General features: G+C 43.5%; 1 protein-coding gene across 1 annotated transcript in view; it reads right to left on the bottom strand.

Moving 5' to 3' along the window:
* Window positions 1-14,645, bottom strand: part of FRAS1 (Fraser extracellular matrix complex subunit 1) — a 482,654-nt gene that overhangs the window by 112,748 nt on the left and 355,261 nt on the right. The window contains exons 33-38 of the mRNA XM_053590633.1: window positions 13,151-13,265; window positions 11,227-11,364; window positions 8,896-8,928; window positions 4,833-4,964; window positions 3,634-3,759; window positions 1,321-1,568 (exon numbers count right to left, since the gene is read on the bottom strand). Of these exons, the coding sequence (XP_053446608.1) occupies window positions 1,321-1,568; window positions 3,634-3,759; window positions 4,833-4,964; window positions 8,896-8,928; window positions 11,227-11,364; window positions 13,151-13,265 (792 nt within the window). The remainder of the gene's footprint in view (window positions 1-1,320; window positions 1,569-3,633; window positions 3,760-4,832; window positions 4,965-8,895; window positions 8,929-11,226; window positions 11,365-13,150; window positions 13,266-14,645) is intronic.

The following is a 14,645-nucleotide window of genomic DNA, read 5'->3' as shown; positions in this document are numbered from 1 at the left end:
AAATTCACATTCAATCAATTTCTGACAATACATCTTCAGTTGCCAATGGGCTTGCATTTTGATATGCAGCTTCTAATATGCAGTTAATGGACAGGAACTACTCCGGGAGTGCTATTTTGGTCTGTGAAACATTTTTCAAGCCTTGGTGATCTATTGATTAAATCTGAATTCATACATTTTTATAAATTCATGAGTTTCATAAGATTCAAAAGACCATAATGTATGGTAGAAATCACCTGTCAATTAAAAAAACAAAAACAAAATCAAAGCTGTTCTGAAACTATAGTAGACCTTGGAAAAGAATCAGTGTGGAATGCAGTTTCTCATAACTTAAGAAAAGACCATTTGAGGGGAAAATCTGTACAAAAGCGATTGTTCCCAGGCCATCACTTTATCTTACATGCTACCGTTCAGAACTACTTTTGATAGGAAAATTCTTTAGCCCAGAAAATGATTACTCAAAACTATATAGTGCTTAGAAGGAAAAAAAAAAAAAGCAGTCCAGACCATTGGTTGCAATTTCACAATCAGTAAAAGAAAAATTCCATCTAAGAATAACATTCAGATGATCATTCTTCCTTTCAAGGCATTGTGAAAACTACTCATTATTGTGTTTACAAAGAGAATACATATCTGTTTACAACAAACATTCCCACAAACTAAAATTAATTATCTTTATTATCGTTAGCTCCAGAGGTAGAATCAAAGAAGGATGATGAGTTTAATTACCCAGGATCATGTATCAAGTTAGGCCAGACTAGGGGAAAAACCCTGGACCCTGATCCTCCCGGCGGCGCCCCCCCGACACCCTTGTCTTGGGGCATGAGAGGCAGGGTGAGTCAGTAATTGGGCGTGGAACTCTGGCCAAGAAGCACTGTCACAGGGCAGGCCGGCGTTTCATCTAGAGGGGACTAGAGACTGACGTGGATGGAGTGTGGGCTTCCTCTCATGGCCCACTATTAGTTATGGACCAGGTAAGCTCTACAATGCTCTTTTTCTAAAATTCTCATTGGAAACATAATGGATAGAACTTAAACAAAGGGGACTTGGGCTTTGCTGAATGTTTCCTATGACAACTACCCATCCCTTCACACATTCCCTGTGTTTTCATCAGTTTTGTTCATTTGCTTCTGTTCATGAGGCCCTGGGAGAAGCCAGGATAAACAGTGGAACCAGTCCTAAGAAGAGAAGTGCAGGCAAGTTGAAAAAAAGCTTCCTTATATGGTCAAATATCTGCCACCCTCCAACTCAGCATGGTGCTGCTTTCTGGTTAGCCCTACGGAAGACGCAGTGGGGAACAGAAACAAAAACAGGACTCACCACGTACGCCAGGTGGGACCTGGTGAGCACGGCTGTCCCTTTACTGGCGACCACAATGCTCAGGGGGCAGCCAGCGGCCAGCTGAGGCCCCGGGCTCTCTGACAGTGACACCTGCACCGTCACTTCCAGCGCCGTCACTGTGATGCCATCTGTGATGGAGAGCTCCATGCTGTCTTCCCGCGCAGAGGAACCGTCGTGAACATACCGCAGGACATTCTTCTCGATGTCCTCATAGGTGAAAGTGTCACCTTCCAAAATAAAACACGTTGCAAAACCTACTGCTTCTGAGAATAATGCTTTTCCTATACACGGCACTTTTACCTTCAGGATTTCAAGCTACATAGAGGATTAGAAACTCTGGGGAGTTATAAGCCAATTAATCCAACTATCCACTCAATATAGGATTCCCTCTACAACACCGTCGAATAAGGGTGATTAGCTCATAACACTTAAGATAATAAATTATGTTTGATGAACCTCTAAGAGGTCTTTGTTTTAATTGGAGGCATAAGATTTTTAAAATTAAAAGTTGGAAAATATAGTTGAAGTTTGAAACCCAAGCTATGTAGCCTAGAGTACTAATTTGTGATAGATTTAATAGGTATTGTGTGAAAAAAGTTTTGAGGTTAGACACTCTCAGGGAAAATGAAATAAACTTTAAAATGCAATTTTTTAAAGCCGCAGGACCAGGAACTATAAACTTTCCAGCACACAATTATAAAAGCTTCTCAAAGTTATCATGGAACCCTATTTATGAGAAATGCCTCTTGGTGCTGTGAGCCCTAATGATTTCATAAAAGGCAGCTGAGAAATTGCTCTTCTCGGATATTACATTCAACCCTATCTTCCGATAGATCTTTGGCCCTAATAATTGGCGTTATGTAATGAGAAGAAAGAATTTACTCATTTGCTATATTTCTCATCTAAGCCTTTTATTTTCAGCAGTGTGTTTGATTTTTTTTTTTTTTTTACTGGTGTTAGTGGCATAGTGACCATAAAAGGGTAATCAAACTTTTGACAAACATCTTTAGATCTTATATCTTAATTGCACAAATGTAGGTTAAATGCAATATGGAAGAAACTGGCAATGACTGTTAGGTTTCTAAAGTAGCTCCCTTGGTATGTTTCAAACCTATTCTAACAGCACTTCTTTTGTTCAGTAAATTTTTGAAAGTCTAACTTTGTGACTCCCAAATGCCCATTGGTTGTTCTTAAAAATTCCATCTACTTTCAAAGGCAAAAGATTTCCCCCCAGCAATGTACAGTATATTACTACAGCTCTAAAATGGTTCATACAAAGGTTTGGAGAAAGTACAGATTGTTAGAATAAGATACAGCATCCTGAGGTGACTACTCTGAAAAGGGTAACAGTTACTTGATATGCTATAAGGGCTGATGTCGTTGGGTTCTTTCTATTTTTTTGTATCTTAAACATGTAGGACTTTTTATAATCAGAGAAAGCACAGTAAATATTACTTGGGAAAACTGGTCATATTACCACACTGTTATGCTGCATAGACAACATTTCAAAAGCGTGTTCCCTTTTTTTAGTCATGAAGATACACGTATTAACACTATAGAGTTAGTGCTAAAAATATCGTGACAATTCACGTACAAATTTAGGCCAACGAATTCATTTCCCTGAATGAACTATAGGAAGGTGGCAGCTGATACCCCAGATGGCTACAATCCCCAACCTTTCTGACACCAGGGTCCAGTTTCATGGAAGACAATTTTTCCACAGAAGAGGGGGCATTAGGTTCTCATAAGGAGCTTGCAGCCTAGCTCTCTCACACGTGTTCCTGTGAGACTCTGACGCCGCTGCTGGTCCGGCAGGAGGCGGAGCTCAGGGGGCGATGCGAGTGAGGGGGAGCAGCTGGAAACCGCTAGATGAGGCTTCCCTTGCTCACCCACCACTCATTTTCTGCTGTGTGGCCTGGTTCCTAACAGGCCACCGACCCAAACTGGACCCACACCAGGCTGGGTCTGTGGCCCGGGCATTGGGGACCACAGCCATAAGGTGTTGTTGTGAATGCATTAACCCTAAGTTTCAGAAATCCATCTATTTAACCTATCATTTAAGGAAACAGCATCACAGTTTCTAAGGTAGGTCAGGGGCAGGTGGAGGATAGGGGGTGGGAGGGGGCAGATGAAGAAGTTTCAAAAATCAAGGCCAATGAACTACATACAAAAGGAAGTATCTCCTCTAAGAGCTAGTCCCACAAAGAGACTTTTTTTCTCATCTAAAACACATAAAACAGACTATAGAGCAAAAAGTCCTTTGAGCGGGGCAGTGATGGAGTGTGTGGCTACCTGCAGCCAGGGGCCTCTGGAGCCCAGCTGTGTTCTTAAGGAGTGCACCGTGCTGGGGTGGTCTCCGGAGCTCAAAGAGGAGTTCTTCACGTGCTGTCTCAGCATCTCTTGCTACCAGCTGAAGTCCTGTGGCGAGGAGAATAAGGCTTGGTGAAAGAGAACGGGTATGTTAAAAAACTATATAGCTACTTGTAGACGTAGCCACAGGCCAGGCTGACAGCCATGCCATGGGTACTCAGAAAGTACCAATTAATTCCAGTCAAGCACAAAAGAGTGAAAACTGATAGTACAGACCATTTCCAAATTCCAAGTATCTTCTTCTAAAGGTTCACTTACAAGTAGGTAGTTCTGAATTCAGAACACCTTTTTTCTTCCATATAAATGAGGGCGTGCATAGAGAACGCAAACAGGTCAGTCAGTCCTGACCAGCGGGGATAGATTTTCTTCTAGAAAATATTCCCATAAACCATTTTTCCTTTTCATGGTTTTTTTTCTCCCTTATTTTCCTGAATCTGTAGAAGAGCCAAGTTAAGGACAGCTGCGATGGAGGTCATGAATGTGAAAGGCGTCAGGGAGAAGTGATGGTCGGCTTTGTACATGCACATGTGTTTTGTTTTGATAATTAATTTTACCCACAAGAGGAAACTCAATAGGATCTATAGTCCACACCCAACAAAATCACAGCATCTACTGCTTATTAATAAAAGTGCTTGGTAAAAGAATAAACTGCTAAAGAGAAGTTAAGTACGCTGTCAAGTAAATAAAATCGTGTAAAATAACAGGGCGAGCTCTGGCTCTTCATAAGTTCTGACGGTTATTGTGATCTGTCATTTCTCCCACTACTCTTTCCTTTCTAAATAGAAATCAGGGCAGTCATTAAGGCCTGCTTCCTTCCACATTCCCCTCTCTGCTGCTTCATATTTTAGTGATGGCAGCAGATCTAATCTTGGAAGCCGGAAAATAAATCCCGTGTTGTGTTCCACCACCGAGCGTCGGCCGTGGAAGGCTTCATTTCCTTCTGTCTGTGCTGCTTCTGTTTGTAGGGAAATGGGCTTTGGAAGGAAGGATATAGGTGCAAACGCATACAACTTCTAGAGGTCACCGCTTTTTGGCAACCATCAAGAGGTTTGAAGGGGGACTGCTGCGGAAGTAAGGTCCTATTTTCAAGGCCACATCTCTTTCAGGCTCCCTGTTCTTACCTACAGAAGCGCTGCCTCCCAGGCTGACCTCCACCAGTGGAGCTGTGACTTGGAACACTGGCAGCTGCTGGTCGGTGGGAAGCAAATGAATGGTGAGGGCCCTCTCTGGACTTGTATATTCTCCATCTGAAACTAGAAAGGGTAAACACACACACACAAATCACTTATGGACTGGTCAGCTTCAGGTTGTTTCCACAATTATATAAACAGAGTGTTTAGATCACCTTAACCCTTAAGCGAGATGTTTACAAATTGGAAAAAGTAAGCAAGTGAGAAGGATGCCAGGAGCTATTCTAACAAAGTTCTTTCTATGAATAAGAAAAAGGAGAAAGGGCCACCATAATGGCATTATTCTATGAGGCTACTTTCACAATGAGGTGGTCATGACAAATGACGGTGCAGATGAAGGGGACAGGAAAGACGTGCTCTCAGATGACGCTGGTCAAGACTGTTACTTATGGGAGTATTTTTTGACTCAATTCATTTCCTTAATGTTCCAGAGAAATATTTGCTTTCATGAGCTCTCTTTTAGAAATGATATCTCTATGTCTCATGAGGAGTTTTTAGAAGGACAATATCCATCCAAATGTCTCCAATGGCATTAGTTTGGACGTAAGCAGATTCATTTTTACCTGGTCATAATGCAAAATAGCAGAAATAGAAGACAGCTTTGAGAGCAACACAAGGACCTTAGATGTTCTTTGCCTGCCTTTTCTGACGTCCGTGTGAAGGCTGACCTCCCGAGGGAGCGGCGGCAGAGCTCCTGACCCCTGCTCTTATTGCCACACACCCCCTCCTTTTTCCAGAAGCCAAGTTTGGAGGGATATCTGTGCCGTCCTGTTATCGATGTGTTTATCTGTAGTGGCTACTGAGAAAACCTGGACTGCTAATCATTTTAAATGTGTGATAAGCTCGCTTATGGCTTGGTTACCAGAAAGCAGTTGCCTTCCTCACTTTCTTCTGGACTTAGTAACAAGTCAGCAGGAATGTCACCTCTTCTTAAGCAAAACACAGCTTAGTCCCCCACTAACGATTCAGTTCAGGTTTTAGATGTTTGTCTTTCCCTTGAGACAGATATGCAACAGATAGCTAGATTTTAAGATACATTTCATGTCCTTGGAAGGCCAAGAACAGCCCCACTCAAGATGAGAAGCCATCACCCATGTGAGAAGGAAGGTTTAACGGCTCTGGTCAGTCAAGTGCCAACATCACTGTCACTTCTTCTTTGTTTATGTTGCATCTCCTTTTCTCTAGATGGCCCAAGATAGGAACAGATGATTCTAAATTTTTGAGACGTTGGCAATAAATATACAAACTTTTCCATAAATTTTATTAGATTCAAGATTCTCTGAGGTTACTGGAATCGAAGAAATAAATGAATAGAAAATTCATTTTTTTTTTAATTTTTTACATTAGTTTTTTCTTTTTCTAAGTGTGAATGTCTTTGTTTTGTGTTGCTTATAACAGAATACCTGAAACTGGGTAATTTACAAGAAAAGAAATTAATTCTTTACAGTTATGGAGGCTGAGAAGTCCAAGGTCAAGGGGGCATATCTGGTGAGGGCTTTCTTGCCAGTGGTGACTCTCTGAAGAGTCCTGGGGTGGCTCCAGGCCAGCGGCAAGGGCGCTGAACATGCTCACAGGCTGTCTCAGGTCTGTCTTCCTCTTCTTCTAAAGCCACCAAGCTCCTCTCCCAGAATAACCCATCAATCCACTAATTTATGAACAGGTCACACCACTCATAAGGACCAAACCCGTCTATGTTCTGATCACTCTTAAAGGCCCATCTCACAATACTGCCATATTGGGGATTAAACGTAAACATGAGTTTGGGAAGGGACATTCAAGACAGAGCAGGGAGGAAGTTTCAACAGGCTTTAACATCCTTATTTTACAGAGGAAGGGAGGAAAGGTCCTAAAACTTAAAGGGCTTTGGTCACATCACGCACTGTTCAGTGTGGCCAAGGGACACATGTGGCACACCCTCTGTATGTAAGTGGAAGAAAGCTATTTTCTGGTACACCTTACATAACAGGAAAATATACCACTGTGGGTAGGGTTTCACTAGCTAATGTAAGAACTTGCAATCAAAATGTTAGCAATTATATGTCTAGCCCTCTTTTTAAGCAACATCTCAAATTTCTGGGAGCGATAAACTACTCTCTGGGTCAAATGCCTCGGGCACCATTCACGGCCTGTGTGCTCCCCGCTCAGAGCTGCTCTGCAGAGCTGTTTGTCTAGAAGCCGGCCAGGTTGGGAGCATAGCTTTTCTCCTCATCTTAGCTAATTAACCAAAATGGGCTGGTCTCCCTCATTCTGTGGATTCTTGTCAGGGCCCTTGGGCTTTTCCTGTCTCAGTTCATTATCTGTCCAATATTCAATTCTCTCCCGCCAAACTCTCCTAAAGGAGATGGCTTCTCAACTACCAGACTGAAAATGTCTTTCTTCTTCTTGGGTTTAAGTTGTAGTTGCAAAAATCAACTTGGACAGAAAGAAGATAATTTAAGGTCAGTCCAAGGTCTGTTCCCCCTTCTCCGTATAATAGTTTAAAGGCCCATTTGACTTAAAGTCCTAGAGAAGACAGTTGTTACCCCTTCCCCTACTCAAGCTTTCAGGTAAGAGATGGGGCTTGGAAACCAAACTGGAGTATCACCAGGACACTTGTTTTTCAGGATGGACACTCATGCGCATCAGACTAAACCATCCCATACTTGGATTCAGGCACTTGTATTAAAAATCCTGGTTCTACTGTTCAGCGGCAGTGAAGCCTGAGCAGATCATTTATTCTTGGCTGGCCCGGGCTGGATTCAAACCCGCCAGCTCAGGTGTATGTAGCTGGTGCCTTAGCCACTTGAGCCACTGGTGACGAGGAATCATTTACTCTTAATGACTCTCAGTGTTCTCAGCTTTAAAGTGCTGAAGATAATACCTGTCCTTACAATAGTGTTTTAAGAATTAAACAAGATAAATTTTATCACAAGCCATTTTATGGAATGTAAAAATCTGTTCCATATTGTTACTGATTCTGTGAGTTACCGAGAGGCCTGCCACTAGAAATGAACAGATACTGGGTTCATATCACCAGGGACACAATGGTGGAATTTACTGTTGCTCCAAGTGTGATTTTTTTAATCTTCAAAGAAAAAAGGAGGCGCTGGGAGTTTGAAAGGGGTGATTATCTCCCACCAAGATTGTTCCCTCTTGAAATGTAGCAGGACTCATGGATAGTGGATTGTAATGGAATAGTTAAGGATGCTTTTTAATGATGCTATTTAAGGATGCTTTCCATGGTCAGTCCTCCTCCCTGGGGACCTAGGCAAGAAACTTACCCCATCATGGCCCAGCATAAAAGCCAGTTCTGACCCTGTGTTTGCTGACTGCACTCAGTTTCTGTTCTGTTCTGTACTAAAAGCAGAGTGGTGAGATCTATACACACGTTCTCAACTGATTTTCTAGGCCATACGACTTTTCCCTCCGTTAGCAAGTGATGCAATGAATGGCTCTATTTAAGACTCTACACAGCACTATTCATTAGCTCAGTACAATACACAGTTGATTATGTCCTGATCATTGTTCTGGAAGCTTCATATATATTATTATTATCCCCATTCAGGCATAGAGAGGTTATGAAACTTTCCCAGTGTAAGCTGAACCGTAGGCCATCTGGATTCAGAGTATAAAATCTTACCCTCTATTACTTCTTTAATACATAATAGGACAAGTTGCAACGGGGCTTAAAATTAATTATTAGCCTCCTTGGTAGACTATTTTTTTTCTGTGAATACAAAGTTAAGCTATTATTACTTAACTCATCAGGTAATTGTTTTAGAAGAAACTGGTTTTAGAGCAGTGGTTCTCAACCTGCCTAATGCCGTGGCCCCTTAATACAGTTCCTGTGGGTCGCAACCCATAGGTTGAGAACTGCTGTTTTAGAAGAAAAATTACACAACTGTTAAGTAGTTCTCAGATAATAGCAAAAAGTAACAATAATGGGAGCAAAAACAAAGAACTAATAAGGAAGGAAAAAATTCCGTTTGCTAATAAAATTCTGATTAGTCTTTACCTGTGAAGTGGAATTTTACTGATTCTGGGAGACCTGGAAGAGTGAGAGAGAAAAATCAGTGTACTCAACATTCTGCTGCCAGAGATGGATGGGGCAGGTGCAAAATACAAGGCAAAGGTCAGGAAAGGAAAGGACGCTTTAATCTCAATTATTCTGGTTTGAGAAAAGATCACCAGGTAATTTGCTAATGTTATATTGAATTTAATGGGAGCAGCATTAATTTTAAGCAGCCAAAAGAACCACATAGTGGAATAATTTTTTATCACAGCAGTTAGAGTGATTTACAACACATTCATTCAGACCCCATTTTATCAGTACATAGAGTCCTACAAATCAGGGATTGTGGGTGATGTCGTATATCACTGACAAGGCGTTCAGGTGGGTCAATTCCATTGTGGAGCTGAGTGATGCTGGGACATTGATTTACACACTGTAATGGCGTAAGAGATTTATTCCAAGGATTATACAGGATAAGACTCTGCTGTCTCCAAAGTGGCTCTAGACATATTTTCTTTCCCTCTAATCCCAGGATATCCTGTATTTCTTGCAAAGTAGGTCTTGTAACGTAGGGGTTAGAGAACCATGAACATTTTCACAGGCTATTAGCTACCCATTTACTAAACACTGGAGATACTCTGTGGAGAAGAAGTTTATCTCTGCCCTTCAAGAGTTTCAATCTAATTGAAGAGTTAACCACTTTCTGGACGATTCCTCTTATAATAAATAATGGCAAATATCACTTTAAATGTTTACCACAATAAAAAAAGTAACTCTAAAATTATTTAATCCATGTTCAACTTACCATAAGAAATCATCAGCTGTTCTGTATGAATAAAGACACTATTATAAAAATAATTCCCTATATTCATGGTGCAATGTGGTACCTATACCTTAAAATTCATGAAGAAACAGATTCCAAGATTTTTAGAGTATTTCAAGGCATACAAATATTTAGCAGTAAGGACTCAAAACCTCTGCTTCCTGGTCAGCCCAGAAAGATGTCTTACTGGATCAGAAAAGATATAAGGATAGCAAAGTCAAGGCCATCAGGGCTTAGTGGAAGGGCATAGACCAGCTCTAGTGAGAAACTCAGTTATCCATCCTTTCAGTCTTCTCTTCCTTTAAAAAGCTGTCTTCTATTAAACCTGAGTTTTATTTATTGATTTAAAAAAATTTTAGCCTCAAAAATGGGGTCTTGCTCTCCTGCCCAGGCTCCAGGGCAGTGGCATGATCAGAGCTCACAGCAACCCTCAACCCCCTGGGCTAAGAGATCCTCCTGCCCCAGCCTCCTGAGTAGCTTGGACTGCAGGTACACATCACCACACCCAGCTAAGTTCTTAGTTTTTTGTAGAGATGGGATCTCACCATGTTGCCCAGGCTGATCTTGACCTCCTGGCCTCAAACAATCCTTTCCCTGTGGCCTCCCGAAGTGCTGGGATTACAGATGTGAACCACTGTGCCTGGTCTAATGCTGATTTTAATCCTCAAAATGGTGTTTGAATCCTCCATTCCTACACAACACCTTCCCTGAGGTACTACAAGACCCTTCTCACTGATCTCCCTCATCCACATGCTCGTCCACTCCGGCCTCCTCACCAGGCCTGTTCATATCAATGCAGTCAAAGAGCTCCTTATGAAAGCCACACACACCAGGTCCCTCTTGGTCCCGGGCTAAAGACCCCAATCTTCACAGGCTTCCAGGGCCATCAAGGCCTGGCCTCAGCCTTTGCCAATGGGCTCAAGCTTGATCTGCTTAACCTGCCACATCAACAGCCACACTGATGGCACGGTATGCTCTCAGCATAGGCAGCCGTCAGCCTAGGCAGCTCTGTCAACCCTTCCACTGCCAAGCTCTCTTGGAAGCCTCCACTGAGCCCTAGGTTAGGTCAGTCTGGTTATGTTTAACTCTACCATTGAATGTTCTTGCTCCTTTTCAGAGCTCTTATCTCAGTCTGCAATTAAACATTCATTACTGGGATATCTTATCAAATTCTGTCTCTATACCTAGATCCCAAAACTCACCAGGAATAGGATCCATGTCTCCTTTTTTCACCATGATATCTCTAAGGCCTCCCTCAGTGACTGGCACATAGGGGGCACAAAATAGAAATTTTTTGAAAGTATACCTGTATGCATGATTAGATGAAAAACAAACATGGGACTGAGCCCGAGCTCCACCCTGGTCGACGGGTCTCAAGCTATTTTGAATAGCTATGATGCAGTGTCACCAAACTGCTGGGAAGGACCGCAGGAAGAGTTAGGGCGAGCCTGCCATGACAACCCACACCCAGTGGCTGGGTGCCTAGAGGCAGACACAAGAAAGGTCATTACCGGTGAAGGAGAAGGCCATGAGCTCCTGGAGGTGGGGGGCAGCTGGGGGAGGGCGGTACATGATTTTCCCCTGGTTAACGTCCTCCTGCGTGAAATACCGGATGGGAGAGTGAGGCCGGTCTCTGTGCTCGATGATGCCTGGGGAAGAGACAGTGTGAACATCGCAGCGATTCTCATGGCCCGCCCAGTGACCAGGGCCACAGAACCTGTCCTTCTCGCTGATGGAAGGAACAATGGTTCTCAGGTTGCTCCTGAATATTATTCCCTGATTATTCAAGAAAAGGGCAGATCTGAAACCCAGATAGCGGACTGACTAAACTTCACAGACAATAAACTATAGTACAGTGTGACCTGCAGTCCCGGTCGCAGCCCAGACCAGGTAATTTTCCAAAAGTCATAGACCTGGTATCATAATTATGAGGCTCTCTCAACTGAGGTTCATTCAAAGGTCAAGGTCTCTGAGAAACTGGTACAGTGGAGTCTGGTGGTGAGGCTGACAAGATATTTTTCTCAACCTACCCTCTTTCCTTCAGAAACTCCTTAGTGTCTGCAATAGTCTTTGGCAAGAGGAACATGGATCTTAGTTACTCTAAGAACTGGATTTGCCATTATCACTCTGCCTGGGATAAGTGCATCAGGGGCTACAGATCTGCCTGTTACTTCTAAATCGTTCAGTTTCAGAACTAATGCTGTGATCATTTTCATATCCTATTCACTCTTTAAAAGGAGGGCCCACATGAGGCATGCTACTGAGCCACTTTACTGTCCGCAGAGCTGAGAGACCGACAGTCACCCTGCAGAGGACAGCCCAGGCTGGGCTGTGACAGCGTCAACACTGGCAAAGTGGGAGAACCTCTAGCTATGACTTAGCAGATTAAAAAGGCAGAAGGATGATTTTCATCCTTTTAATTTCTTTGGACTTTATTCAAAGGGTAATGGAATTTAATTTTTTTTTTTTTTTAAGACAGAGCCTCACTCTATTACCCAGGCTAGAGTACTATGGCATCAGCCTCGCTCACAGCAACCTCAAACTTTTGGGCTCAAGTGATCCTCCTGCTTCAGCCTCCTGAGGAGCAGAGACTACAAGCTCCTACCACAATGCCTGGCTGTTTTGCTCAAACTCCTGAGCTCAAAGAATCCTCCCACCTTCGCCTCCCAGAATGCTAGGATTATAGATGTGAGCCATAGCATCTGGCCGGATTTTAATTTTTAGACTTTTCTCCTTGGGAATTTGCTCATACGAGAGGCTTCCATCTGGGACAGTGGCTGGTCTTGGAGAACAGTCTCAGAGGCAGAAGCAGAATTATCTCACTAGAAGCGACCCTCCTTTCTGTGAGGAAGAGCCACACCTCCATTGGGCATAGACTTATTAGTTAACTACAAAGGTGAGAAAGAGATCCAGAGGCTGGGGATGGATGGCCAGGGGCCTCCCCTCTGTCAGCAGCTCCATGGCCCCGTGTCTCTCTAGGGCAGGAGGAGTAATTTACTCAAACTGGAAAAGGAGCTGAGTACGTGTGGCTCGGCCCCCCTTGTGCTGTCTGGCGGACCTCCTTATCCTTAGTCCATGCTTCTGGTCTATTTGCCTACTGTCACCTCGCCAGGACAGGCTCTGTCCTACAGACAATGCCTGTGTGTGTCCAATTCTGCCAGTGCGTGGAGGAAGGACTGGGTTGGTAATAGCACTTTCTCCAGTAAGCTTTGTTGGTACCAAAGCTGACATGGTCATCTTCTACCTGACCACAGTCTGGCTCTCTCTATTAGTTCTAAACTAGAGGACAGGAGCAAAGGGCAGGAATAACTATTATTCCTTAAAACCTCAACAAATATCCCTGTGTATACAAGCAGACAAATTCCAGAGCTATTAAGACTGGTTAATAGCTGAAGGACAGCAGCATCACTAAAAATATCATTTCTCACATCTTACCTTGACTTGGGTGCAGAGGGAGGGTGATGTTGTAAATAATCTTTCCACTAGGCCTCTCAGAATTCACAAAGGGGAGGGAAGGAGGTTGAATGACAGTCAGGCTGTCTTCTCGAGCCTAAGCAGAGTTAAGAAGGAAGAAGAAAAAATGGTGTGATGAAAACAAAAGCCAGAGGCAAAGATAAATCCTATAAGAATAAAAAAAAATTAATTCACTCTGGGCTTTTAAATGAATGACACTCCATGTCTTAACCAACCCTATGGGAGCAAGGATGTGGTCTCTGCCTCAGGAACCTCACAGGGTTAGAGTCCTTTCCAGCTTTCCTGTGCCCTGGCTTTGCTCTTCCCTAACTCCTGTGCCCAGAGTTATGTCAGTGCATGCTGTAGGGCGGGGGAGGGGGAGGGGGAGGGGGCCCCTGATTTCCTTACGTAGAAAATGAGGCATCTCACCTGGCTATTCTCCTACCCTACTCTCCTCTCACTCCATGGGCTCAGCTGGCGCTGGCAAGAAGTCTAATAGCCCAACAGAGAAATTCAAGCCTTGGCCCTAGGAGGTTCTTCAGAGTATTACCTCCGTCCCCACAACTTTGTGAAGGGGATGCTTTCTGATTTCTGGGCTTAAGATTAACCCACTTCAAACATCATCATTTGGACTGGGAGGTCTAAGAGCAGTTTGCTTACAAAAGCACACAAATAGCTAACACTTCCCTCTTCCCACGGTGCTGCTCAAAGGGACTGGGTGTCACACTTCTCTCCCACCTGTCATGACCAACGAACAGTCATATCGATCAGAGGCCAATGTGTATGAAGCTTTTCCTATCCACACACTGGTGCCCATCCACAACCCACTAACAGTGGCAGTGCTAAAAAAAACAGAATCAGAGATTCAGCCTCTGTACGTGACTAGGCACAAGAGTGGGTTGGGGACAGTAGCAAAACAGTGTAGACAGGAGACGGGGGAAAACTGGTTTGAGCATGGGCCCCTTGCCTGGGTCATGCGTGCTGTTCTAAGACAGAACAAAAGTATCCAGCTCAGTGCAGGCTCTCCCTAACTGACCCTGCAGGTGGGGAGGGTCTGCCACCCTCTCCTGCTCTTTGAAGCTTTGCCTCTTTCGGAAGGAATTTCCCCATTTAGGAAAGGATTAAGCAGGGCTCAGTCAAGCTGGTAGAGGAGGGCGTGGTGTTCTTCCTTTTAACCATGAAAAGATTGAAGGTTGCAGTTGCTTTCTAATTGCCCCAAGGCATACTTGTCCTGGGGAAAGGCAGACTCTGCAGGTTAGGACAATCCCCCAGTAGTGAAGAGTCATATTTCAGGCCCTTGCTCAAGTCTGGAATGTAATGAGCAAGGAAAATTAGAACTGCAAATAACAAGCAGCTGGGCTCTCTAAAATGCAACAAGTAAGGACAGCAAACTAAATATATATGCCCCGTATAAGGTGTCAGTCACACGTATGTGCACACGCCTACAAACATGTACAGAGACACAGAGGAAAGGGAC

The sequence above is a fragment of the Nycticebus coucang genome, chromosome 1 (genome assembly GCF_027406575.1).
Source record: "Nycticebus coucang isolate mNycCou1 chromosome 1, mNycCou1.pri, whole genome shotgun sequence".
Lineage (NCBI taxonomy): Eukaryota > Metazoa > Chordata > Mammalia > Primates > Lorisidae > Nycticebus > Nycticebus coucang.
Note: the sequence above shows the minus strand (reverse complement) of the source record. Positions and strands in the feature narration are given on the sequence as shown.